Below are 27,945 nucleotides of genomic sequence, written 5' to 3'. Positions count from 1 at the left end.
TTCTTAACTTGGCAGTATATTGCTTTGTCTGGTGCTATTTTTAAACAAATATGATTTAATAATACAATTTTATAATAAAAATAAATCTCTCACTTAATTTGAAATAAAATTAATGTGCGATTAGGGAAATCCATTTTATCAGCCTTCCATTTATATGATAACAATTATAATAGGGCAAGCACACGGGCACGAGGCCTCAGGGTCAAGAGGAATTGGTGGATACTATAACACTGAAAAGTCATACATACCTGTTTTAAATGGGCAGCCACTATTCTACTTCAAACAATTCACCACGCAGACCCAATATTGCCAAATCTTCTAATTTTTCAAGAGAAGACAGACTTTTGTGTGTACATATATGCAATCTCCTAAATTTAGATGTTAGCCTATAAGATAAAAATTGATCACTGGTGGACTAATGCTGTCCAACATTAGGCAGTACAAGACAAAACACAACGGCTGGCCAGATTTTGCTTTAGGTTTCCAAATGGTAAGAGACCAAGTGAGAAGAAAGGGAAGGGAGAACAAAGTAACAACAGTGACATGTGCGAGAAGCAGAAAATAGAGAGAAAGAGACCAGACCAGCGAATAGTCTCTTTTGCTTCACTCCTGGGTTTGTGACAATGTACGTGACACCCGTGCCTCGGGCTTTTCCAGTTCTGGGTCACCTCTGGGTAACCAGGGGGGTGGGTCAGGGTACCTGGGAGGGGTTGCTTGACAAGGAAACACTCCTTACTGTTCATTGTCACTCTCCAGAATGAGAACGTCAGCAAGGCCTCAGAAGGCTGGTCACAAAGTGAGACACCCCACCTCCCAGACATCTTGGAACTACAAGTTAGGAGATTGGGTTTTCTTGTATTTGGTATTTTTAAAATCAGAATTACGGAGGTAACTGAAAAGAAGGCTGCTGATCATATCAAGCTTAAGGGGCTTGTCACTGGTTGTAAGGTCACTAGCAAAGACTAAATTCTGAGTTCCTGGGTCCTCAAGCACATATTTCAGAGAGTCCCTCACCTCTTAAATGGCAAAAAAATCACACACACACACACACACACACACACTCTCTCTCTCTCTCTCTCTCTCTCCCTCTCTCACATTCGTCCCTTTATAGTTCAGACAACTTGGGACTTACTCAGCTGTAAAGAAAAATGTTTATGAAAACACACTCTTTTGATAGGTTTCCTAAGTGATACCTATTTAGGACTATTTAAGGTTGGCATAACTGTTATAGCAAAACAAATCTGATTTTGAGGTTTCATTTCAATTCCTAAAGAATAGAGAAATATACATTTTTTCCAAATACTACATACATCCATACCCACTGAAAAACAGAAAATTGATTTAAAGTCATCATGTCATTAATATGAACCCTGCCAAGAAGATAAACTGTATAATCTCTCTCCGTGATTATAAAGAAATATTATCTCATTGTTTGCAAAAGCCGAAGGCAGCAGAGAGCTAACAAGGGCTTTAAGGATGATAACATCCTCATCAATACTGTATGTTGCCCTACTTTAACCAGATTAAGTTCTCTCCACTCCTCCTTCCCTCCCCCCCCTTTTTTTTTCCTTTCTTTCTGTAAAACACACCTAAACTTCCAGAATGGGCCACAATACCCTGTCTTTGAATTGGTTGGACAGAAAACAGAATTCCTAAGGGATCCACTTTGCAAACTCTACACAATACCCTTGTCCCCTGAGAGATGTTGAAAGTTAGTGTGAAGGATTTCTTTACCCGCAAATTCATCTCAGACATCATCCACCACGTGCAGCAGCTAAGGGGATATTGGCTGCCGTGGAAGTCCAGTCTGGAAGGCCCAGTGCAGGGCCAGGTGTCTCAGACCTGGCTGAGTCCTTGCAAATGAGAACTGAACTAGCAGCTGGGGTCAAGCCAAGGGCAGGGATTTGAGAGGCACCAGATCTTCCCACAATCCAGCACCATCTTCCCCTTCTAGTGCCTCAGTGTCTGCTAAATTCCACTGTGGTTCCTGCTTTACTGGGAGAGAATTCCGCTGGAATTCTCTTTCATTATTCTCTCTTTTTACTTTGTTCTCCCTTTCCTTTCTTCTCACTTTGTCTCTTACCATTTGGAAACATAAAGCAAAATCTGGCCCGCAGCTGTGTTTTGTCTTGTACTGCCTAATGTTGGACAGCGTTAGTCCACCAGTGATCAAGTTTTATCTTATAGGCCAACATCTACATTATTTTATTTTTGGGCTCCTAAGCATCTATTGAATAAGAGACAAGACACCATAAGTTCAATCAACCAGTTACAAGTCTTGAGTTGAGAGAGGACAGAAACCAAGGGCAGAAATCTGAAGCCATCGGGGCAGGAAAGGAAGAGACGCTGAGGGGGAGGGAGCCTTCCACCCAGCTCCTGTTTCCCTCATCCATCTGGAGAGAAGCGGACTCCTTAGAGGAAGGTAGAGGAATGGAAATTTCTTCCACACTCAGTAACATGGGTTTGTGGGAAGAGGAAGGGATAAACAAGCTGGGGGGCCAGTCCCCAACGTGTGAAGGCTGGGGGAGCTCTCTGGACCCCTCCTCTAGACCGGAAGGCAGTGCCTTCTACAGGAGAGGTGAAAGATGGGGGGAAATGCCCATCTCTGGGGTCCTCTGCGGGGAGGTCACAGGTTACAGGCAGTTAGACGTTTCTATCAGTGGAAGGAAGACGGAAGCATTCTGGAGCCTGGGACACAGCTCAGGTGGCCCACACAGGGCAGGCCCAGGCAGAAGACAGCAGCACAGCAGTGTGGGGTGGAGAACAGAGCAGCAGGTACTGGGAAAGGGAAGGTGTGAAGGTGCTGAGCACGGAAGACAAACTTGGCCGGTCTCGTTGGGAGAAGCCTCTGGGGATTATCCCTGCAAGCAAGCAACCAAACAGAACATCTTCCCAGAGCTTTCCAGAGGAACTTTCTGGGTGGGACCCTTCACAGTTTGGGGTGCAGTATGGCAGAGGTGCTCTGTGTCTGCAAAGCTAGCCTGTCAACCAGCCTCACTGAGGGGGAAATGGACTTTTTTTTAAGTTTCTGGTTTATCTCTCGTTTGGTCTTCCTCATTGTTTTCAGTAAAGTGTTTAGAGAATGTTCTGCCCTCTCTCAGTTGCATCAGGAGAAAATAAGAGAAAAGTGGTTCTGAAGACAGTTCAAGGAGAAAAAGAATCAATAATCCCCTGGGCTGGGTTTGGTTAGGTGTGGCAGCAGCAGTGAGAGGGGACCTGAGAAAAGAATTCCAAGGTGGAACATGAATGGAAAAATCTCATGTGGGCGGCAGCTGCGCCCCACTCCCCACCCACACCCCTCGCCCTGCTGCTCTGCAGTCCCCAGAGTCCAGATGACTTAAGCTTGGGGTCCTGGCTCTGCTACTTACTGGTGTGTGACGCAGGCATGTTAGTGCATGTCTCTGAACCTCAGTTTCTGTATCTGTAAAATGGGAATAACAATAATAATACCTACCTCCTAGGATTGTCTATCTCACCCTAAGAAATGAGTGAGATAAAACACTGTCTGGTCCAGAGTAAGCTCTCAATAAACGTTAGCCATTTATAGTCTGAAGGTAAGGGATGTGAGGTTGAGAGGTAGGTGTCTAGAATGAGGACATTCAGAGCAGGTCAGATGTGAAAAGCCAGCGCCCAGGTTGGGCCAGATGCACAGAAAGGGCTAGGCCCATACCAGGGGCTCCGGAAAAACACAGTTCAATCTGCAGCAGCTCAGTCACTCCAGCGGGGAGGAAGGGAGGGAGAGGGGGTGCCCTGAAGTATTCCGCTCCTGCACCCACTCCGGACAACATCAGAAAGACTCCAGGCTTTATAGCCCCCCCGGCAATTATTCAAGTCCCTATTTTGAACAAAGCAGGGCACTAGGTCAGGGGTCAGCAAACTTTCGGTTGCGGGCCATACAGTAACTATTTTAAGCTCTGTGGGCCACATGCAGTCCCTGTCACAAGTACTCAACTCTTCTACGGTAGCACAAAAGCCACCAGAGGCAACATGTAAGTGAATGGGTCTGGCTGTCCTCCAACAACATTTTATTCACTGGCACTGAAATGTGAATTTCATATAATTTTCACATCATGAAATATTCTCTTGACTTTTTTCAACCATTTAAACATGCAAAAAGCATTCTCAGCTCATAAGCTCTACAAAAACAGGTGGTGGGTCAGATTTGACCCCCAAACCACAGTTTACCAACCCTGCACTTGGTACTTTCTCCAACCCAAGGGGGCATCAAAACCTACCATCAAACCCCACTTATCTTCACCGTAAACCAGAGACACTTATCATGACAGTTTTTGCAATGTTTTGAACATTGCAACTTTCCGAATATTTTTGCCACTTATAATTTCTCCAGGTTTTGTCCACATCTTTGCAATCCCTAAAGCACAACCCTTTAATTTTTTTTTATATCTTTACTGGAGTATAATTGCTTTACAATGTTGTGTCAGTTTCTGCTGTACAACAAAGTGAATCAGCTATATGTATACGTATATCCCCATATCCCCTCCCTCTTGCATCTCCCTCCCACCCTCCCTATCCCACCTGTTTAGGTGGTCACAAAGCAGCGAGCTGATCTCCCTGTGCTATGCAGCTGCTTCCGACTAGCTATCTATTTTACATTTGGTAGTGTATATATGTCAATGCTACACTCTCACTTTGTCCCAGCTTCGCCTTCCCCCCTCACCCCCGTGTCCTCAAGTCCATTCTCTACGTCTGTGTCTTTATTCCTGGCCTGCCACTAGATTCATCAGTACGGTTTTTTTTTTTTTAGATTCCATATATGTGTGTTAGCATCCAGTATTTGTTTTTCTCTTTCTGACTTACTTCACTCTGTATGACAGACTCTAGGTCCAACCACCTCACTACAAATAACTCAATTTCATTTCTTTTTATGGCTGAGTAATATTCCATTGTATATATGTGCCACATCTTCTTCATCCATTCATCTGTCGATGGACACTTAGGTTGCTTCCATGTCCTGGCTATTGTAAATAGAGCTTCCATGAACATTGTGGTAGATGACTTTTTGTTTGTTTGTTTGTTTTTAAACAGAGAACAGGAGTATTTATTTATTTATTTATTTTTAAAGTTATTTATTTATTTATTTTTGGCTGCATTGGGTCTTCATTTCTGTGCGAGGGCTTTCTCTAGTTGTGGCAAGCGGGGGCCACTCTTCATTGCAGTGCACAGGCCTCTCACTATCGCGGCCTCTCTTGTTGCGGAGCACAGGTCCAGACGCACAGGCTCAGTAGTTGTGGCTCATGGGGCTAGTTGCTCCGCGGCATGTGGGATCCTCCCAGACCAGGGCTCGAACCCGTGTCCCTGCATTAGCAGGCAGATTCTCAACCACTGCGCCACCAGGGAAGCCCCCAACCCCTTTTAAAACGCTCTATTCTTGGCTTCAGAATCTGTTCAGCTGCCTGTTTTTTCTCCTGTTTCCTTATCCATCAACACCTTTCAAACACAGAAGTCACTCACAATTTGTACACTTCATCTGCTGCCAACGCTAAAGCGACCAGCCATCCAGATTTCAAAACTGAAATTTCCACATCTCAGAACAACGTTCGGATCCGGGCAAACCAGAACAGTTGGTCACCCTATAGCATCACCCAAATGACTGAGGCGATATTCAGATTTCAAGTGTTACCTTCCAACTGCAGTCATGCTATTCTCTCCAGTGCCCTTCCTTTACAAGCAGATATGAACACACTTGAACTTTGCACATACACATACATGCCACCTTCTTAAAATCCTCCAATGGGTTCCCGTTACCCACAGATCTTCAGATTGGCACGCAAAGCCCTGCAAACTGCATCTCAGGCCTACTTTTTCTGACAGATCTTGATGCTTTATTTCATTCACTCTACGGAATATAATCGCTTACAAGGGCTTGGTTATCTTTTTAAATTTTAATTATGGAAAATTTCGAACATACAGAAAAGATAAGAAATATACGAGGATCCTCTATGTATTAAGCCTCAAGTACTATCAACATTTTGTCAGTACCATCTATTGAAAGTTTTGTTTTTTGTGTGTGTGTGTGTGGTACGCGGGCCTCTCACTGCTGTGGCCTCTCCCGTTGAGGAGCACAGGCTCCGGACGCGCAGACTCAGCGGCCATGGGTCACGGGCCCAGCCGCTCCGTGGCATGTGGGATCTTCCCGGACCGGGGCACGAACCCGCGTCCCCTGCATCGGCAGGCGGACTCTCAACCACTGCGCCACCAGGGAAGCCCCATCTATTGAAAGTTTTGAGTAGGGTTATTCTATGATTCAAATATTTCTAGTAGCTTTAGCCCAAAGGATTCTGTGGGTTCTAAAGTCGAAAACTGTAGCAATGTTGTGTCACTTCCCCTGAACGCCGTGAACATCCTCAGTCTGTGATCTGTTTGCCTTCAGATCGCCACACGTGTGTTCTCTGAATTTTAGCTCTTCCAATTCTACTTTGCCTGTTTCAACAATGGTCAAGTAGGCCCCGCTGTATTTAGCTTAAGTTCCTCTAAAAATGGTTCTGCTTGTTCTTCCTGACTCCTCTGTCTCTTTGGCCATTTGTGATGCAACACAGACCCTGCAACTATTCTGTTTTCCCTTCTCATAAAGCAGTTGAACAATTTCACATTACTCTTCAATATGTCTGTCTTCATTTGAAGGAGTTCTACGTTAGTCATAAACTACCCGTTTCTGTTCTCATATAAAAAATCAAGAAGAAAAGTCTTAAGATCTCTTTATCCCCCCCTGCCCCCGCCAAACTAGGTTTTAATTACTTTCCAAATCTCTCTTCCAGCTTTCTCAAAGAAAGCTTAGTGCTGCGATGTGTGCCTTCTCAGACATTTTCACCTAGGGTGTGTAGGCAAATTGGTTCTCGGGAGAAGAAAGAAGGAAAGAAAAGACAGAAAGAAAGAAAGAAGAAAGAAAGAAAAAAAGAAAGAAAGAAAGAGAGAGAGAGAAAGAAAGAAAGGAAGGAAGGAAGGAAGAAAGAAAAAGAGAGAAAGAAAGAAGGAAAGAAAGAAAGAAAGAAGGAAAGAAAGAAAGGAAAGAAAGGAAGAAAGAAAGAAAAAGAGAGAAAGAAAGAAGGAAAGAAAGAAAGAAAGAAGGAAGGAAGGAAGGAAGAAAGAAAAAGAGAGAAAGAAAGAAGGAAAGAAAAGACAGAAAGAAAGAAAGAAGAAAGAAAGAAAAAAAGAAAGAAAGAAAGAGAGAGAGAGAAAGAAAGAAAGAAAGGAAGGAAGGAAGGAAGAAAGAAAAAGAGAGAAAGAAAGAAGGAAAGAAAGAAAGAAGGAAGGAAAGAAAGAAAGGAAAGAAAGGAAGAAAGAAAGAAAAAGAGAGAAAGAAAGAAGGAAAGAAAGAAAGAAGGAAGGAAGGAAGGAAAGAAAGAAAGAAAAAGGAAGGAAGGAAGAAAGAAAGGGAGAGAGAAGAAGGAAGGAAGGAGGGGAGGGAAGGAGGGAGGGAGGGAGGAGGGAAGGAAGGAAAAGAAAAAGAAAGAAATCCCTAATGTGTAGAATTTTCTGATTTCCATTGGGTAAATTCTCCCACCATGATGGACTTTGAACTACCAAGGAGATGTCAGTGGATGGATCGCGGGGAAGAGATGCACACCATCTACGCCCTCTTGGCGGTAGGAGCCAATTACAGCCCTGCACTCCCTCTTCCTCTCGGGAAAAATAGCAGAAAGATTGTACCTACTGATTCCAGAGCTACACAGTCCAGATATTAACACAGTAGTACCTCTGTGACGTTGGGCAAGATGCCTAACTCCTCTGAGCCTCAGTTACTTCATCTTTAAAATAAGGATAATAACATGTCTGTCTCATGGGGTTACTGTCGTAACGTGCAAAATTCTTAGAATAGTGCCTAACATACTGCAGCCACTGTACAGTAACGCATTTCCTGTTATTACTTGGGACTGAAAATCAAATGGTGTTGTATAAACGTATTGCCACTAGATGGCACCCTCCTCATTTCTGTAGCAAAAACCCTTTCCGCAGAGGTATTCGCAATTCGATACGAAACAAGTCATTAATTCAATCATAGGAATGAACTGACAAAAATGTTCCCCTTTCATCTCCCAGTTTAAGCTTCATATTTTCCTCTGAAAATCCATTAGGAACCCAGCTATTGACCCTTGAGTGTAGCCACCTCTAAAACTCTAGGCAAGACTTCCCCGGTGGTGCAGAATCCGCCTGCCAACGCAGGGGACACGGGTTCGAGCCCTGGTCCAGGAATATCCCACATGCCGCGGAGCAACTAATCCCGTGCGCCACAACTACTGAGCCTGCGCTCTAGAGCCCGCGAGCCACAAGTACTGAAGCCCGAGTGCCTAGAGCCCGTGCTCCGCAACAAGAGAAGCCACTGCAATGAGAAGCCTGCGCACTGAAACGAAGAGTAGCCCCCGCTCTCCGCAACTAGAGAAAGCCCATGCGCAGCAACAAAGACCCAACGCATACAAAAATAATAATAAATAAATTATTTAAATAAATAAATTTATATTAAAAAAACAACTCTAGGCAGAAGCTATTAATATTTTCAATCTTATAAGAAATCAAACCAAAGTCGCAGTTGTCCCTGTTACAGAGGGGTCAACTCCCTGCCATTTGCTCTCCTCATCTCTCTCCCCTTGCTCAAAAGAAAACAAGATGGCTTCAAATATGACGTCCATTACCACATCACTCGCTTCCCTGCCCAGCAAGGAGACCTAAATCAATTGAACAATAGTTCAGTTCTATAAATATTTACTTAGCTACTGTATATGTGAGGTACTAGGCCAAGCAGTAAGGATATAAAGGTAAATAAGAATCATACAGAAGCAAGGAACTTAGTTATCAACAAATCTACAAGATTTTCCCAGAAATAAAATATTAATTTTTAAATGAACTCAACAACTTATTTCTAAAACTTATATAGAAGAATAGAGGCATCTACTAGATCGTAAGGCATAGTAACCTCAACCATGTATGAAGGCATGCTACTGAGTTATAGTGAGACTAATACACAGGAAAATGAGCATAAAAATGGACTCATTCATCCACGGGAACTTCAGATATGATAACATGTGAACCACATATACGTGGGCAGAGGATAGATCATTCATTAAGTGGTACCATGAATGAGACTCACTGTTTGGAAGAAAATAAAGTTGGATCCCTTCCTCTTACTTTATACAAAGGTAAATCCAAATGGATAAAAGACCTAAATGTGAAAGCTAAAATTAATAGAAGAAAATACAGAATAATTTTGTGACTAAAGGGTGAGGAATGGCAAAATCCCAAAAGCTCAAAAATTGGCTGGAGTTCCATTCAATGAAAGGCACAGATGACAGTCAGGGAGAAAACATTCACAACATAGGAGACCACTAGCTAGACTATACAAGGAAAACTGGGGAACACACACACACACACAGAGGCAGAGGAAACTCAAACGCACAACAGGAGAGGTCCTCATCCTCACCTGTAACCAGAAATATCCAAGTTAAAACAACAATAATATACTACTTCACGTTCATCAGAATGGCCAAAAATTACCAAATGTTGGCAAGGATGTGAAGAAAAGAAAGCTTGGTGCTGCTGGAAGGGGTGTGAAATTGCACCGTCATTCTGGAGAGCAATCCGTCAGGACTTGGTGAAATAAAAGATTCACACATGCTTTGACTCAGAAACTCACTCCCGGGTACATTCCAAAAAAGAAACTGCAGCACAAGTTCATGGGGGACAGAGATAAGGATGGCCCTCACAGCATGATTTGTGGAGGTCAGAGGTGAAGGCACCCCTAGAGAGGAGACGGGTCAGCAAGGTACAGTGGGTGCCCGGTGCAGGATGGCATTGGAGCAGTCACACTCAGTGAGCTAGAGGGACAAACAGCACCGTGGAGAGGGTGTAGAGACTAGTGGAAGACGCGAACAAGATCTGTAGCCCACAGGTGGGCAGCAGGAGGTATTTCGGGCGGTGATGGAACTGTTCCATATCTTCATGGTCAAAATAAACTGTATGCCAAACAAACAAAAAAAAGATCTGTAGCCCAACACCACCTACGCATGTGGAAAACACCTCCCACACAGAACAGCGGTAGAACAGCTGTGGGATGTCATCACCCACAGCAGCGCGTCTGGGAAAAGCACAGAACAGGGCTTCTGGAGCCAGACCACTTGGCTTCAAATCCTGCCTCTGCTGCTTACTTGCTCGGTCACCTTGGGCAAGTCTCTCAACCTCTGTGTTTAATCAGCTTCATCTGAAGAATAAGAGATAATAATAGTAACTAACTACTCAGTGGGGTTCATGAGCAGAGTTAATAAAAACACTTCATGCCTGTCAGCAAGTACTGAGTGGTGATGTTGTTATTAGCCATAATAATATGAGTGGCGGAGCAAGAGTGGAAGAGAAAATTAAATTAAAACAAGTGTGTGGACTTCCCTGGCGGCGAAGTGGTTAAGAATCCGCCTGCCAATGCAGGGGACACGGGTTTGAGCCCTGGTCCGGGAAGATCCCACATGCTGCGGAGCAACTAAGCCCACGAGCCACAACTACTGAGCCCGCATGCCACAACTACTGAAGCCCGCGCACCTAGAGCCCGTGCTCCGCAACAAGAGAAGCCACTGCAATGAGAATCCCGCGCACCGCAACAAAGAGTAGACCTTGCCTGCCGCAACTAAAGAAAGCCCGCGCGCAGCAACAAAGCCCAACACAGCCAAAAATAAGTTAAAAAAAAAAAAAAAAAGTCCACAGCGGAACTCTCTGTGGTCATATAATTACTAGATGTCTTCTCAGGGTTTGAATCACCCCACTGCATGGATGGACCACATTCTGTTTATCCATTCACCAGTTGATGGGCATTTGGATTATTCGCAGCTGTTTACCATTATGAACAACGCTGCCAGGATTATTTGCATACAAGTTTTCGTGTGAAAAAGTTTTTATTTCTCTTGGATAGATACCTGGCAGTGAAATTATTGGGTCTAACAATCAGTTTATGTTTAACTCTTTGAGAAACTGACAAACTGTCCGCCCAAATGGCTGTTCAGGTAGGTACTATTATCATCCTGGTCCCTGTTTTATTGATGGGGAAACTGAGGCATGGAGAGATTCAGAAACTTGCATAAAGTCATAAAGCCGATAAGAGGTGGAGGTGGGAATTGAACCTGTGGAATTTGGAGCTGGTCTCTGTGAACGTGACCCTAAACTTTGGTGGCCACTTCCTGGGTTGGAAACTGTTCTCAGTTTCAAAGAATGCACCTTGTGTTCTTTCCCTGACCAGATTTTGGTTTCAAAACTGCTAGAGAACATGTTATTCAGCTCTGTCCATGGGAATTGTGCCTGAAAGAATGTCTGTGATGTCCTTTTCCTTCTTTCCTTCCAAGGTCATTCCCTAAGCAAATTTCAGGCCACTCAAGTATTTCTGTCTTCGTGTTCCTTCCATGAGAAAAATGAACAAACCTAGCGAGTGTTTTGCAAATGGGATTTGTAAACTCTCCAGTGATCGAGTCCCTTTCTTGGACCAAGAAACACATCCTTAGGACAAAATAACATTCTAGCTACTGACTCAATGTGTGTGTCTGGTGGATTTTTTTTTTTTAATGCGGCAGCTGGTAGCCAACAGTACACGTGCCAATGATGGTGTGTGGGCCGCCTTGCAGCCACTCACGGGCCAGTTGCTCAAAAGACCCTTTGCAGCTGACTGGTTACGCCTCCTGATTTCAAAGGCCAGCGCAGTCATCACTCCGTTCTGCTTCCAAGATTTGATATGATCACCACTGTCTGTTCCCTTCCTTTGCTGAAGACTGCAAAAGAATGCCACAGCCCTGCCCCCCTCCATGCTCTAAACAAACCAGGGAGGAGATGCATATTTAGGCCTTTAGGTTACTGTACACATGCTTGACAATATGCACTTTTAGGGATTGTTCTTAAAGAGATGTGAACTGCCTTGAGAGAGTGTTGATCACAGTTAAGGTTATGGTGAGGTTCCGCTGGGGTCTTTGAGCTCTAATAATATATTCTTAGGGATGGGTGTTTTCTAGGTGTCTTTACTCTGGGAATTTTACTTGCCAAAAATCATACAGGCTGGTAGGAGGCACAACTGTGATCCTAACTCAGGTGCCAAATCTTAAGCCCTAAACCATACTGCCCATCAAGACTCCTATCCTCCAGAATCCCTTTGTGAACCTGCAGGTTATGCTAAATGTCTCTCTTCTGGGTTCTTGTACTGCCCTGTGCATTCTGTTACCATGTCTTTGCCATAGTATATTGAAATTTTCAGTTTCTCCCATTGTATTGCAAGCTTCCCGTGTCCCCTGCATTGGCAGGTGGATTCTTAACCACTGCGCCACCAGGGAAGTCCACAGGGAAGTCCACATGCTGCGGAGCAACTAAGCCCGTGCGCCACAACTACTGAAGTCCACGCGCCAAGAGCCCGTGCTCCACAAGAGAAGCCACCGCAATGAGAAGCCCGCGCACCGCAACAAAGAGTAGTCCCCGCTCGCCGCAACTAGAGAAAGCCCGCGCCAGCAACAAAGACCCAACGCAGCCAAAAATAAATAAATAAATAAATTTTTTTAAAAAAGAAAGTTCCGCGGTGCCAATTTTCAGTCAATACCCACTCCTACTCCCAGCCTCAGGAGAAACCAATGATCTGCTTTCTGTCTTCTCTGAAAACTTCATATAAATGAAATCATATGATATGGAGTCCTTTGCATCTGTTTTCTTTCACTTTGCATATATTTTGTCACAACTGGGGTTGGAGCATGCTACTGCCACCTAGTGGGTAGAGGCCAGGGATGCAGCTAAACATCCTACAATGCACAGGACAGCTCCCACAGCAAGAATTACCCAGTCCAAAATGTCAGTAGTGCTGAGGTTGAGAAATCCTGCTCGACCGGAATGAAAGTGTGAATCGATGAACCAATGAATCGTTTTTTACACTTGAATTTAAGGACTGTCCTCTCAAATTCTAAGAAAAATCTCTAAAGATATTTCAACACCCCTTCCCTTTCCACGATTTGACATTTGTTGCTCTAATAATAATATTTTTAAAGAAGTCCCCAGGATGGGCAAAATGTCAGAACTATTATATCAGGAGCACTGTGATGCTCTGCACAGATCACCTTTCAGACATGACCCCCATCTCGTGGGGTGTTGCCAGCTGACAGCCTGTAGGTGGGAAGTCACCTCAGCCAAGGTCAAGCCCTCTTCCCAGGGCAGCTTACATTCTATGCCAGGTTTATTGCGGGAGGGGGGCGGCAGGTAACAGGCCAGCAAGTCACCCAACTCGGGGTAACTCTGAAGGGCCAACTCAGCTTCAGAATTCCTTGGGGGCTGGCTGAGGCCTTTGTTAAGACAGCATCACAGCCCAGCATCTCTCTCCTCCCCTTCTTGTCCCTTCCTTTCCACAGGTGTCAATCATAAAATCAATCCCTAATACAGCTCCTTCTCTCTAATCTCCAGGAATCAACCTCCCAATCGTGACAACTGGAAACAATGGCTCTGGCTTCTAAAATTTATTTTGGAATATAAATATTTTTAATGTATAAAAGTCTAATCTAACAGTGACAGAAAGATTCATGCAAACTAACCTCTAGTGACAGAAAGCAGGTCACTGGTTGTTTGGGGTGTGGTTATTGCCAAGGGACACAGGAAATGCGGGGTATGATGGGTATGTTCACATCTTGATTGTGGTGATGCTTTCACAGGTGTATGCATATGTCGAAACTTAGCAAAGTGTACACGTGAAATACGTGTTTATCGTATGTCAGTTGTACCTCAATAAAGCTGTTTTAGAAGAGGGAAGAAAAAGAAATTATCAAAGCCTGAAAGGGAGTCTTAGAAATTAAGAAAATTATGTATAATCCCTAATACAGCTATTTTCATTTTTTCCATTGTTTTTTGGTTTTGTCCCTATGTCCAATATGTGCGTATTTTACAAGGGTATAATGACAGCATATATTAGCTGTTCTCAGCTGCGATGTTGTCACACTGGTACGTCCTGATGAGCTACAAGATGTTCCAACTAAATTTGTTATTAATCGTATTTAAAATACCTGGTTTGGGGCTTCCCTGGTGGCGCAGTGGTTGAGAGTCCGCCTGCCGATGCAGGGGACACGGGTTCGTGCCCCGGTCCGGGAAGATCCCACATGCCACGGAGCGGCTGGGCGCGTGAGCCATGGCCGCTGAGCCTGCGCAACCGGAGCCTGTGCGCCGCAACGGGAGAGGCCACAGCAGTGAGAGGCCCGCGTACCACAAGAAACAAAAACCTGGTTTGCCAAGGTTTACCTCTTTTAATATAGCACAGCATATTCCAAGATTAGAACCATAATAATGTCAACTTGAGTCTCTTGCATTTTGGGATGGTTTCTTATGTGTGGAAGCTAGCACACAGAATTCCACACCACCCTTGGCATCTCCTTAGGAAAATGTCAGGCGCTGAGAACCAGTGATGTAAATACTCAGTTGTATCTTGGAAAATATTATATCTTAAAACTGTGTCACATGTGTTGCCACATGGCCTTCATAATTGACATTTTCCTTAAATCAAAGTAAAATATACAAAAGCTAATAAATCATATAAGTAAATCTCCTTGAAATCCCCTCCCCCCGCTTTCTGCCAGTACAAATTCCTAAAGGCACCTTCCTTCCTTCCTTTTTTAATTTTTCTTCCTTCCTTCCTCTCTTTGTCCTTCTTTCCTGTCTTCCTTTAGTGGGTAGATAATATACTCACATGGGTCAAAAATCAAAAAGTAGTAAACATGATATACAACAAAAAGTCTCCTTCCTGCCCTGCCCCCAGTCACCTAGCTTCCCTCCTCAAATGCAACTGGTTTTATCAGTTTTTTAGCTCTCCATCTATCAGTATCAATGAGCATATATGGGTATGTGTATATCCACACACTTAGAGAGTATTTAAACCCTGCAAAAAAAGATAGCAAATTATTTGCACTGTTTTACACCTTGTCTTTCACTTTTCAATATACAGGCTATTATCCGATATTAACACATAAAGAGCTTCCAAATTCTTTTTAAAGTTGAAAATATTATAAATATTGGTGTATTGAATTAGACCCACATGGGTGAAGCTTTAGGTAGTTTGCCAATCTTTTGTTATGACAAACAACGCTGGAATAACCTCATAGCACATCATGTAGGTAAACATGTTTATAGTATAAATTCTTAAAAAGGGAATTGCTAGGTCAAAGGGTGTGTGCATTTTTAAAACAGAGAGATATTGCTAAACTGCCCTGCTTAGAGGTTGTACTGATTTACACTCCCACCACTTACATAAGACAATGATTTTTCCATGGATTCCTGCCAACTACCTGAGTCATAACCCTTTTTGATCTCTGCCAACTTGATAGATGAAAACATATCATAATGTAATTTTAGCTCACAGTTTTCGTAAGTGTATACAAGCAGGTTTGTGTTTTACAGCAATCTATTTGTCCATTTCTGTGAATGTTCTGTTCATATCATTTGCCTGCTTTTCCACTGGGCTTCTGTTCTTTTACTTTATTGATGTTTTAGCTCTTTCTACACTAGGATAACTACCTTTCTGACTGTGAAATGAACCCAAATATTTTTCCCAGTTATTTTTTGACTTGCTGGATTTTGCCAAACAGATTTTTTTAAAATTTTATGTAATTGAATATATAAATCTTTTCTTCTAAGGCTTTCTGTATTTGGTACTAGTTAGCAAAGCTGTTTCTACTCCCAGAATTTTTTTTAAAGGTTTTTTCCCTTAAGTTCCTCAGGTACTTTATTGGTTTCTTTCTCTAACATTAAATATTTGATCCATCTAGAGATGTTCCTTGTGTAAGGTGTGAGGTATGGGCCCGGTTACATTTTGTTTAAAATTACCAGTTGCCCCCTACCATTTAATAATCCGTCTTTTACTGATTTTAAAAAGCAACTTATTTAAAGCATTTCTGGTATCAAATATGTAACTGGAAATCACATGATTAAAGCTGTAGCGGTGTTTTGAACGCAGGCTACTTCACTGACTTGTGTGTGAAAGCTGGGATTTAGTTTCCATACGCTACCCTTTCTCTCCCTCCTCCAAAGCTTGATAAGTACATCATGTTTAGTTCCTCTGTTACTAAGTACTATTAGTTACTTTAGCTACCTTAAATCATTGACTTACACCACTATTTCTAGTTCCAACTAATCAGTACCAAGACACTCCTTTCAGCAAAGTGCAGATCATTCTGCACAGAAATGTACATATTTTTTGTTGTTGTTCACACTCCATATTACCCACAACAGGGCCCAATCTAATTCATAATAGTCATAATAATAATGGTGCATGAGGCAGGATACAGAGACTCAGATCCATGTTTACCATTCTATGACTCTTAAAATAAATATCCATGAGTCCACAGTGATATAAATGAATCATCAAATGAATGAACGAGTGAATGGGACAATTCTCCTTTCGGAAGAATTCTAATTAATAAATGTAGAAGAAATGAGGGAAATAGAAAATCTCGATTAGAACACCACAGTAATCATTGCTGCAGGCAAGTTCTACTGATAAATGATAAAGCCGGTAGGTGAAAGTTTGAGGAACAAGACTTATGCAAGCCTCAAAGTATCTCCCCCAAAAATATGTCTTAATTACTGCGATGGTTTTAACATATGTCCACAAATTCTTTGATGTTCTTCCCTCCAGAAGGTGGGTTTAATCTACCCAACCCCTAACCCCACCCCCCAGAGTGGGCTGCACTTAGTGACTTCCTTCCAAAGAATACAACACGGAAAGGAGGGAAATACTGATCAACAGTGACCAAGTGATCAAAGTTAACATCACTGACAATGAATCATGTTTATGTTGGAAACCCCCTGACTCAAGTGCAGAAGAGCACTTCACCTCTGTGGTATACTTCCCCCAAATCCATAACCCCAGCCTTGGCATGAGAAAACACCAAACCCAAATTGAGGGACACTCTACCAAATACTTGCCGAATACTTTTCAAAAGTGTCAAGATCACGAAACACAAGAAAAGGCCAAAACACTTTCATAGATAAGAGGACTGGTGGCGCAGTGGTTAAGAATCCACCTGCCAGCGCAGGGACATGGGTTAGATCACTGGTCCGGGAAGATCCCGCATGCCGAGGAGCAACTAAGCCCATGCGCCAAGCTACTGAGCCTGTGTGCCGCAACTACTGAAGCCCGTGAGCCACAACTACTGAAGCCCACGCCCCTAAGAGCCCATGGTCCTCAACAAGAGAAGCCACCGCAATGAGAAACCCACACACCGCAAGGAAGAGTAGACCCCGCTTGCTGCAACTAGACAAAGCCCGTGTGCAGCAACGAAGACCCAAAGCAGCCAAAAATAAATAAATAAATAAAAACTTGAAAAGAAAAAAAAAAAGAGGAGACTAAAGAGACATGACATCTAAATGCTGTGGGGTACCCTGAACTGGTTCCTGGAGCAGAAAAAGTCATTAGTGTAAAGACGGGTGCAGTATGAAGCCTGTAATCTAGTTAATTTTTAAGTGTTAATTTCTCAGTTTTGATGTTATACCATGGTTATGTAAAATGTTCACATTAGGGGAAGCTGGTTGAAGGATATGCAGAAACTCTTTGTACTACCTTTACAACTCTTCTGTAAGTCTAAAATTATTTCCAAATATAAAGGTATTTTCAAAATAAAATCTTATTACCGGGCTAAATTAGCTCTTGGATACTTTTAAATTAATATCAGTATTACTGGAGGAAAACAAGGTATAATTTTTTTAGTTTCAGTGATCATCAAGAAATTAGTTTAATGTGAAAGTGAGTGAAGATAACCTCATTTCTCATTCCATTTTCTTTGTTTTACTCTATGTAAAGGTTTCCACTGTGTCCTTGTATTCTGAAGGCCTAGGATTGTTTTTCCAAAGCGTACAAATGAGAAGTGAAATGTTTATTATGTTTTAAAATTCATAAAATTAGTAATATTAAAAATAATTTTAATAAAATTAAATGGAACTTAGAAAGTTCTGTTTCTTTGCATTAAATGTAATCCCAGTATAAGACAACATGACATACTTACCGGTAAAAGTAGGGCAGACCATTCCCATTATCTCGCCAATTATCGTTGCAATAAGGTCTCCTTTCCTTCACTCACTCACAATATGTATTGATTACCAAATATATTCCAGACATCGTCCTAAACTCTTGAGAAATTAAAAACAAAACAAACAAAAGTATCATTGGGGCACTTCTTACTCTGCCCCAGTCCCAGAAAGTTCTTGTAACTGCCAACTAACACTAATAACTAACGTGAATAGGAACTCTTTCACTCCTCACAAGTCTATAGGTAGGGTTATCATTATATATCCCGTATTTTTATGCCTATTTTTACGAGGGACGAGGATACTGTGGTTCAGAGAGGTCAACAGGCTTGCCAGAGGTGCACAGCTAAGCAAGAGGCAAGTGCATCTCAAACCACGCCCCTTTGCCCCACACTCCACCCCAGGGCAGGGCGGTGACCACGAGGTGAGCGGGTCACCACAGCGGCGCGCTCCCCAGGGGACGCCCCTCACCCTCGCCCTCCACGGCCGCCCTCGGGTAGCCCCCCACCCTCCGACCAACCACCTGACTCTGTCCCGGGGGCGGATTTCCCCTGCGAGGCTGCGCGGCCGGGGCGGGGCGGGGCGGTCCTCCGGGGAGGCCGGGCGCCGGGGCGGGGCCGCCGGGCGCCGGGGCGGGGTCGCCGCGCGCAGGAGGAAGGAAGTACCCGCCCGCGCGCTTCCGGGGTCGTGGTAGCTTCGCCTGCGCCCAGCTGCACCATGGGACCGCTACCGCGGACTCTCGAACTCTTCTACGATGTGCTGTCCCCCTATTCCTGGCTGGCCTTCGAGGTGACGCCGGGGGAGCCGCTTCGGCCGGGGCTTGGAGGACGAGGGCAGAGGGAAGGGCGAGCGAAGGGCGTAGGGACCGCAATCTCGTGAAAGTCCTGGCGCTGCCCGACGCGGTTTAGGACAAGCAGATAGAGAGCCAGGCTGAAGGTCACTTTGTTGGTAAACCGGGTACGATCGCTGGCTCCAGGTCGAACCCTTATAGCCTAAGGCAGGGGCTTCCCCCAGTGGTTAAGAAGATAATCAGCTTCAGAGAATCAGGATATAAGCCCTCTTCGTAGCACTCCGATTTCCGTTTGGTGGGTGTGTGTGTGGAGTGAAGAACAGATTAAAAACTGTCCACAGGAGCAAAGGTCCTGGGGTCGATTTCTAGCAGTGGAGAGGGTTTTGCCCTTTCAAACCAAACAATTTAGGACGTCCTCATAACCCCTTGTCTGCGCCTGTAGCTTCTGGCTGATGACTGCCGTGAAGCACCCTTCCCCTCCCTCAGCCATTTTCACTATCTTCGCCCCCGCCCTGCAGGTCCTGTGCCGGTATAAGAACATCTGGAACGTCAGCCTGCAGCTGCGCCCGACCTTAATTGCAGGGATCATGAAAGACAGCGGTATGAAGGCAGCAGCGTTTCCGGCAGGGATTTGAGGGAAGACTGATTGCAAAGGCCCAGGGGAGTGGCCCTCCACTGGGTCTTCATATTGGCGGCAGCAGCTAGTAACATGCCCTCTACCTGAAGCCCCGGTAGGGGTCCCCCAGTCCTGGGACCCTTAGGTCGTCCCTCACCAGTGAGCCCAACTTTCTGCTTGCAGGAAACCAGCCGCCAGCTTTGCTTCCCCGCAAAGCCCTATACGTGAAAAATGACGTTAGGCTCCTGGGACAGTATCTCCAGGTTCCCATCCACTTACCCAAGGATTTCTTCTTTGTGATCTTTGAAAAAGGTGAAGAGAGGGGGATGTAGATGGGGCCTCAAGTAGAGAGGAGTGGATTTGGAGATTGCAGGGCCAGAAAGGAGGGGTTCGGGTGATTCCATGAAGTGAAACAAGCCTTGGGAAAACTCAGGATCAGAGTTAAGGGAGCAGAAGGTTTGAGGATGTCAGGGGAGGGAGAGCAGGACAAACGGGTTATCAGAAACGTGGGTGGGAGCCTGAGGGCGTTGGAGCACTGGGCGGTGTCAGAAGCAGGAAAGAGCTGGTCTTCCATGGGGAAACAAGCTAGAGGAGCCCTACCTCTGAGTGCCTCTGTCCCACAGGAAGTTTGACAGCCATGCGCTTCCTCACCATCGTGAAACTGGAGCACCCGGAGTTGCTGGAGAAAGTGTCCAGGGAACTGTGGATGCGCGTCTGGTCACGGGTGAGGGCGGGGCTCTGGGAACCCACTTGCAGGGAGACCCTGGATGATTCGATGACCCTGTCCTAGGCTCAGTCCAGGTCCTGCCTTCCCCATCGTTCACTGACCTAGTGTCCTCCATCACACCCCTCACCTTGTACTGAGTGTCCTCTTTTTTCCAGGACGAAGACATCACGGAGCCCCAGAGCATCCTGGCCGTGAGTGTCCCCACTCCTCCCGTGGGGAGTCTGAGGACAGTTGACCTCCGGGGGCAAAGAGGACATCGTTTTCTTATTGGGTAGAAGAGGTCATAGTTAGGGGAGAAAGGATCTTTGATAGGCGAAATTACTAAAGGGTTGGAAGTAAGAGGACTCGCGAAAGACTATCCCATGGTTGAAAGAGGAAGTGCACCATTCTACATGGGTAGCACGTATTTGATGCAAGAAGCCAGTGGGAGCGAGGTGTTGAATGTTGGCACCTGCAGATGTGAAGTACTGGCAAGTCTTGGCCCCAAAGACTCCAACACAGACCTCACCATCACATCCAGGAGACTTCAAAAACAGGCTTTAAAAAGACAAAAAGAGGGCTTCCCTGGTGGTGCAGTGGTTGAGAGTCCGCCTGCCGATGCAGGGGACACGGGTTCGTGCCCCGGTCCGGGAAGATCCCACATGCCGTGGAGCGGCTGGGCCCGTGAGCCATGGCCGCTGAGCCTGCGCGTCCGGAGCCTGTGCTCCACAACGGGAAAGGCCACGGGAGTGAGAGGCCCACGTACCGCAAAAAAAAAAAAAAAAAAGACAAAAAGAGATAACTGACTCAAGCCAAAATTACACAGAAGCCTGAGTGAGAAAAATGGAAATAGCTCAAAACGTTAAAATGTGTGCCAGCCATAGATAGGGCTATGAAAAGTAAGTGTTTCTGCAGGATTGAATCGGAAAATTCAACACCATATTTTTTTTTCCCTTAAGTTTACAAAAGACAGTTGAGGCATATTCAAATGTAATAGATAAAACGACAAGTCACAAAAAAGTTAAACATACAAAGCATGCCAGTGTATCCTTCATGTTTTTATTCTTGCAAAGTCTATGCACAGGCTTGCTTTTTCACTTAATATTTAACAGTCCTTTTCCATGCCATTTAAAACTCTCGGAGAGTATAATTGTTAGTTTCCACATAGCATTCCATTCAGTGGATTTGTTTAGTTAACCACTGCCCTATCATTGAACCCTTGGTCAGAACACAATTCCCTCATGTGGTCAAAGACAACGTCATGGATGACTTTGCATTTCCCAGTCCAGGTCGTGGAGGTCAGGTCCCAGTGGTTGTCAACCCTGGCTGTATATTAAAATCACCTGCGCACCACCGCCCAGAAATTCCGACGTACTTGTACTCAGGGATGACATGCAAACTGGGATTTTCAAAAGCTCCCCCAGGAGATTCTCATATGTGCAGCTAAAGTGAAGAGCCACTGATCCCAGCAAACCCCAAACTGAAGCCTTCAACGTTCTCTTGAAGCCAGACACTCATAGCTGTAGCCGTGTGCCTTGTCCAGAGTCCGCAGGAAATTCTATAGGAATTAGAGCCCAGCCCTTGATTCAGGAGTTCTAAGAAGTAGGAAGGCACGAGCCCCAGACTTACTGTCAGGGGACTCAGACTCTAGCATTGGCTCTGCTACTAACAAGCTCTTCAACACTGACCAAGATACGTACGTTTCTGGACTTCAGGCTTATCTGTTGACAAAGTGGTCGGGAAGCTGGTCTCTAAGATGCCCTCTGGCATTAAATTTCTGCAGCTGTGCCTCTGCCACCCACTCTTTCCACCCGTCTCATGATTTTGAAGGGAAAAACAGCCCCCGTTGGCAAGGATAGACCTCCACTCATGGGTGGGTAAAGGCATTGCCAGGATAACGTGGGGACACAAAATTTAAAAAACCGTTTTTTTCCTGAGATTCTCCTCCCCCACTAATGCAGACACAGTTGTGTTCCCTACCCCATCCCTTCAGGCTGCAGAGAAGGCTGGCATGTCCACGGGACGAGCCCGGGAACTTCTGGAAAGGGTCTCAACACCACAGGTGAAGAACCAGCTCAAGGAGACCACTGATGCAGCCTGCAAATACGGGGTGAGCAACTCTGTGTGTCCCCAGCCTCAGTGCTGAGGCAGGGTCCCCATGCTCCTGTCCAAAAGCTGCTCACCAACCGTGAGCCCTCCTGGCTCTCCCAGGCCACCCTCACCCTCTCCCTTCCTTTCCCTAGACCCCAGGAAAGGAAGGGAGGGAGCTAGGTGGTGAGAGAGGAGACACAGAGCTCTCCCTAGAGACCCAGAGCCTCTTATCGGACGCCTCTGGCTGCTTTGTGTCTGTGACCTCAGACCAGTATTGACGTGCAGCCTTCAACGGCAGCCCAATAACCACCTGCTCCATCACCCTCCTTCCTGCACGCCGACTGCTTTCTCCAGGCCTTTGGGCTGCCTGTCACTGTGGCCCACCTGGATGATGAAACCTACATGCTGTTTGGCTCTGACCGGATGGAGCTGCTGGCACACCTTCTGGGTAAGTTACAGGTTCATGCTGAGCTGCCCTTGACCCCACCGCTGCGTGATATCAGTTGCCCAGAAGGATGGATTCAGAGCACAAAAAAGAATGTTCTAGGCCCTTCCAGTAATGGAGCCTCATACAGACACAGGTGTGCCTGAGGTGGAATGGGGAGGGGGCCACCTTCTCCCACAGGAGAGAAGGAAGCCTCTGTACCTTGAAGCCAGGCGGAGCTCGTCCTAGAGAACCCCCCGGGGCCTGTGCGGCCAGCCTCTGGCATGATTTTCTCCATCCAGGAGAGAAGTGGATGGGCCCTGTGCCTCCAGCTGCAACTGCCAGACTTTAAGGAAGCCCAGAAGCAGCAGAATTACTGGTATAAAAAAGCAGACTATCTCCTACCCCTCCTCCACCGTGGGGCCCTGGGACTCTGGTTTCCTGTCTCACAGAGGTTCCTCTCCGGCCCTGGGGCATGCCGGCGAGGGGCTCTGCAGTACACCTTCTATCATTATCTCACGGCTGCCATTACTTCTGTGCCTCACGAGTGCCTTTCGAGAGCCCCAAACTCTGCTTCCCACAAAATAAACCTAATGCCATCAGGCACCATATTTCTGGGTCTGTGTCTTCTCTGGTGTTTGTGTGTTCTTGTTCCTGCGATCACACCTGGCCATTCTAGGTGCTTGAGAAGAGCAGCTAACTGTGTGCTCCCAGCCCCCTGCCCACCTTGGGGCAGGTTATGTGGATGGAGCAGGAAACAGTCCCTCTTTCTCTTCTACAGAAGCTTCCTGAGTCTGTCAGAGACAGAAAACTAAGCCGGATGGAGTGGGCACTGTCTTCTGACCAGCCGTGGTGCCTGAGACAGGGCTGGGGCCAGAAGCCCCTGGGGAATGAAGGCTGGAGGGAGCCAGAGCATGACTGAGCTTGCATCCAGATATGTAAACGGGGTCCAGCTACGCTAACCAGGACAAGGCCAGGCAAGGAGACTGGCCGGAGCTGCCATGGCCTGAAGACGTTGCTCATCCCCTTATGGTTCCTTCCCCTCACCCACAAAGCAGATCCCAAGGAAAAGTCAGGCCTTTCTCCCGGCCTATTATGACCCCTGTTCCCTCCCACACAAACCAGTAGCTTTCCCACTCCCCCAGTTATTAATCCAAAGTCCCTGCTCTTTCTGTGCCCAGTGTACGATCATCAGAATGCCTTGTGTTTCGATAGGGTCTGGACTTCTTTGTCATCCCAGACTAATGTGGTATAATCTCTTATTGTAGAGGCAGATTTCCCAGTCCTGGCCACTCTTCCTTTAAAGGCTCTAGCATCCTATTTTTCTTTTTCTTTTTTTTAAGAGTAGTACTCTTTTTTTATTCATTCATTCATTCATTCATTTATTTATTGGCTGCGTTGGGTCTTCGCTGCTGCAGGCGGGCTTTCTCTAGTTGCGGCGTACAGGGGCTGCTCTTCGTTGTGGTGCGTGTGCTTCTCTTGTTGAGCACGGGCTCTAGGTGCGTGGGCTTCAGTAGTTGTGGCATGTGGGCTCAGTAGTTGTGGCTCATGGGCTTTAGAGCACAGGCTCAGCAGTTGTGGCGCACGGGCTCAGCTGCTCCACGGCATGTGGGATCTTCCCGGACCAGGGCTCAAACCCATGTTCCCTGCATTGGCAGGCGGATTCTTAACCACTGTGCCACCAGGGAAGTCCTAGCATCCTATTTTTCTAATCCAATAGAAGAATTTAATCTTCACTGAAGGAATGAGACAATTTCTAGACTAATCCTTAACACGTGTGATCTAGATTTTAATGTCTGAACTTATGCCAAATAGAATAAAAAATGATTATATTAGGGTTTTCCCAAAAAGAATCAATAGGATGTTTATAAATATATAGAAAGATTTATTGTGAGGTATTGGCTCACATGACTGCGGAAGCTGAGGAGTCCCATCATTTGCCATCTGCAAGCTGGATGCCCAGGAAAGCTGGGGTCAGTTCCAGTCCAAGTTCAAAGGCCTGAGAACCAGGAGAGCCAATGTCCGAGGGAAGGAGAAGATGGCTGTCTCCGTTCAAACAGAGCAAATTCTCCCTTCTGCCTTTTTGTGCTCTTCGGGCCCTCAATGGATTGGATGATGAAAACCCGCATTGGTGAGAACCACCTCTTCTACGGATTCAAATGCTAATCTCTTCTGGAAACACCCTCGCAGGCACACCCAGAAATTATGTTTTATCAGCAATTTGGGCATCCGTTAGCACAGTCAACTTGCCACATAAAACTAACCATCACAGCGAGAAAAGGAAAAGCCTCCAAATGCAGCTATATTTTATTTCAGTTAAGGAACACTCTTTTCTATAATTTAAACCGTTTCATGCTTAGTTGCTTCCTCTCCTCTCCTTCTGATCAACAGTTGTAATATAAAATTTGCAATTATGTCAATGCTCAGAATTCAATACTGAACCACTTCCTTGTGTTGTAATTCAAATTCCAAGCTTACCAAATAATGTTATGCTTCTAAAACACAACTTTTTTAGGTAAAATTCTTTAAAATTATATATATATATATATTTTTTTTTTTTTTTTTTTGGCTGCATGTGTCTTTGTTGCAGTGCGCCAGCATCACGGGCTTCTCTCTAATTGTGGTGTGCGGGCTTCTCTCTAGCTATGGCGTGCGGCCTCCAGGGCGCTGTGGGCTCTGTAGTTTGCAGCACGTGGGCTCTCTCGCTGAGGCACGTGAGCTCAGTAGTTGTGGCATGTGGTCTTAGTTTTCCCACGGCAGGTAGGGTCTTAGTTCCCTGACCAGGGATCAAACCCACGTCCCCTGAATTGGAAGGTGGATTCTTTACCACTGGACCACCAGGGAAGTCCCAAAAGTGATATTTTTTTACAGAACCAAAACACAAGTGGTAATTAAAGACAACAAAGTATTGCATGCATGTGGTAAAACAAAAACAAAAAACAGAGCAAGGTGTGAAATGAAAAGTGAAGAGTTCTCCCTTTCCCACTCTTCACTTTTTTGTGTATGCTTTGAGAAATGCCCTTTTTTTTTTTTTTAACACAAATGTCAGGCATAATACAGAGATTCCATATACCCTTCATCCAGTTTCCCCAATGGTGACATCTTGCGTGTCTGGTACAATAACACAACCAGAAAATTGGCATTGATACAATCCATCAACCTCATTCAGATTTCGTCAGTTTGATATGCACACATTTGTGTGTCTGTGTTTAATTCCGTATAATTTTATAACCTGTAGACTCATGTCACCACAACCACAGTCTAGACACAGAATGCTTCCAGCTTAGGGAACCCTCATACTGCCCTTTTCGTAGCTATAGCCACCTCCCTCCCTCCCTCCCCACTTCCCTAACCCTTGGCAACCACGATCTGTTCACATAGTTGTCGTTTTACGAGGGCTGTATGAACGGAATCAGATTGGCTTGTTTTCACTCAGCATAACCCCCTGAGGTCCACCCAAGGTACTATGTGTCTCTGTAGTTTGTAGCTTTTTTCTTTTTGTTGCTGAGTCCTGTTCCTTGGTATGGATGTGCCAGTTTGTTTAACCTGTTGAAGGACATTTAAGTTGTTTCCACTTTGGGGCTGAAAAATTTCAAATTCCAGCGTGAGTGTGTTTGTGTGTTTGTGTGTGTGTAGGCTTTCCCACACCAGCAAGCAATTTTCGGATGCCAGCAGGGTTTTCAAGAATTCAACTCCATTCCGACACTATCTACCCGGAGATAGCATTACATTCCACGTGTAAGACCACCCTCCACTTCCAGGTGCAAGTCCAGGTCGTCACCTGTGCTTCTGACAGACTGGTTATAAACCAGAGGTTCCCATGACCCCCTTCTCGGGTTTAATTAATTTGCTAGAACGGCTCACAGAACTCAATAAAACCCATTTACTCACTAGATTACTGATTTATTATAAAAGTATATTAAAGGATATGATTCAAAACCCAGATGAAGAGATACATAGGGCAAGGTCCTGAACAAAGGAGCTTCTGTCCTCATGGAGATGAAGGATACATAGGGTGAGGTCCTGAACAAAGGAGCTTTTGTCCTCTGGAGCTTGGGCACCAGCATGGTGGCACATGGAAGCATCCTGGTCTCCCATTGTGGAAGCTCTCCGAAAATGGGGTTTTTATGGAGACTTCATTACATAGTCATGATTGACGAAATCTCTGGCCAATGGCAATGGATTTAACCTCAAGCTCCTCTCTCCTCCCCAGAAATCAGGGAGTGGAACTGAAAATTCCAACCCTCTAATCACTTGGTTGGTTCTCCTGGCAACCAGGCCCCCCCCCCCCCCGATCTTCAGGTGCTTCTAAAAGTCACTTCATTCACAAAAGACACCCTTATCACTGTCAACGCTTAGGAAATTACAAGGCTTTTGGAAGCTGTGAGCCAGGAACTGTGGACTAAAACCACATATATGTGAGAAATATATTTTGGTCATCTGAATATCCAAATACGTGTATATAAATGTATATATATATATCTTATCAATCACAATATCACAGGGGCTATCCCAGGTAAAGCTGCCATGAACATGCATGTACAGGTTTGTGTGTGCACATGAATTTTCATTTCTCTGGGGTAGATGCCCAGGAGTAGTTGCTGAGTCATGTGGTAAGCGAATGTTTAGTGTTGTAAAGAAAGTGCTCGACTTTTCCGGAGTAGCCATACCATTTTCCCTTCACACCGGCAATTCATGAGTGATCCAATTTTTCCACATCCTCACCAGCATTTGGTGTTATTACAATTTCTTATTTTACCTTTTCTGATTGGTGTGTAGTGGTATCTCATTGTGATTTGAATTTCCATTTCCCTAACAATATTGAACATCTTTTTGCCTATGGGGTTGAGTGGGAAGGGGAATGATGGAACTTTCTGGGTGATAGTAATGTTTCCTATCTTGATTGGAGTTTGGGTTACACCAATGTAAATTTTATCAAAACTCATGGAATGGTCCAGTTAAAATCTGTGCAATTCACTGCATGCAAATTTTACTTTAAAAAAAAAAGTTAACTGTAAACTAGTATTTAATTCTTGTTACTTTTATGCACGCTGAAGTAGCTAGGTGGAAGTGTGCTGATGTCTGCAGCCTACTTTGAAATGTATCAAAAAATAAGATATATTGATGGATAAAGTGATGGATAGATATGTAATAAAGTATAATGAAATTAGAAGCCCCTCTAATCCTTTTTAACTGTTGAAATGTATACTATGAGTATAGATTATTTTTTTAACTAAAATAATTATCTTTAGTAATCTATATCTTTAAGTTTTATGTTTAAAAAAATTTGTTAATATGGG

The 27,945-nt window shown here is 44.9% G+C and overlaps 2 protein-coding genes across 3 annotated transcripts in view; one reads left to right on the top strand and one right to left on the bottom strand.

The window, feature by feature from the left end:
- KEL (Kell metallo-endopeptidase (Kell blood group)) overlaps positions 1–18,525 on the bottom strand; it is a 199,178-nt gene extending 180,653 nt beyond the window's left edge. The window contains exons 1-2 of the mRNA XM_030853678.2: positions 17,997–18,525; positions 249–386 (exon numbers count right to left, since the gene is read on the bottom strand). The gene's annotated coding sequence lies outside the window, so the exon portion shown is untranslated. The remainder of the gene's footprint in view (positions 1–248; positions 387–17,996) is intronic.
- Positions 18,526–18,659: 134 nt separating this feature from the next.
- On the top strand, positions 18,660–23,254 carry GSTK1 (glutathione S-transferase kappa 1). Of its 2 annotated transcripts, XM_030854061.2 has the most exons (8): positions 18,660–18,807; positions 19,327–19,408; positions 19,608–19,736; positions 20,048–20,148; positions 20,307–20,342; positions 22,124–22,240; positions 22,576–22,669; positions 22,948–23,254. In XM_030854061.2, the coding sequence occupies exons 1-8, from the start codon at positions 18,736–18,738 to the stop codon at positions 22,995–22,997; spliced, it is 681 nt and encodes a 226-aa protein (XP_030709921.1). In that variant the 5' UTR covers positions 18,660–18,735; the 3' UTR covers positions 22,998–23,254. The 2 variants fall into 2 exon arrangements, with proteins under 2 accessions (XP_030709921.1, XP_060161187.1); XM_060305204.1 differs by lacking the exon at positions 19,608–19,736.
- The last annotated feature ends 4,691 nt before the right edge of the window (positions 23,255–27,945 follow it).

Source organism: Globicephala melas, chromosome 9 (genome assembly GCF_963455315.2).
Source record: "Globicephala melas chromosome 9, mGloMel1.2, whole genome shotgun sequence".
Taxonomy (NCBI): domain Eukaryota; kingdom Metazoa; phylum Chordata; class Mammalia; order Artiodactyla; family Delphinidae; genus Globicephala; species Globicephala melas.
The sequence above is the reverse complement of the archived record's forward strand: the minus strand, read 5'-3'. Positions and strand labels throughout refer to the sequence as shown.

Coding starts and splice junctions, on each gene's coding strand:
- GSTK1 (XM_030854061.2), top strand. CDS start 18,736: ATGGGACCGCTACCGCGGACTCTCGAACTCTTCTACGATGTGCTGTCC. Junction 19,737..20,047: donor CTTTGTGATCTTTGAAAAAG/GTGAAGAGAGGG, acceptor TCTGTCCCACAG/GAAGTTTGACAGCCATGCGC. Junction 20,149..20,306: donor GGATGCGCGTCTGGTCACGG/GTGAGGGCGGGG, acceptor TCTTTTTTCCAG/GACGAAGACATCACGGAGCC.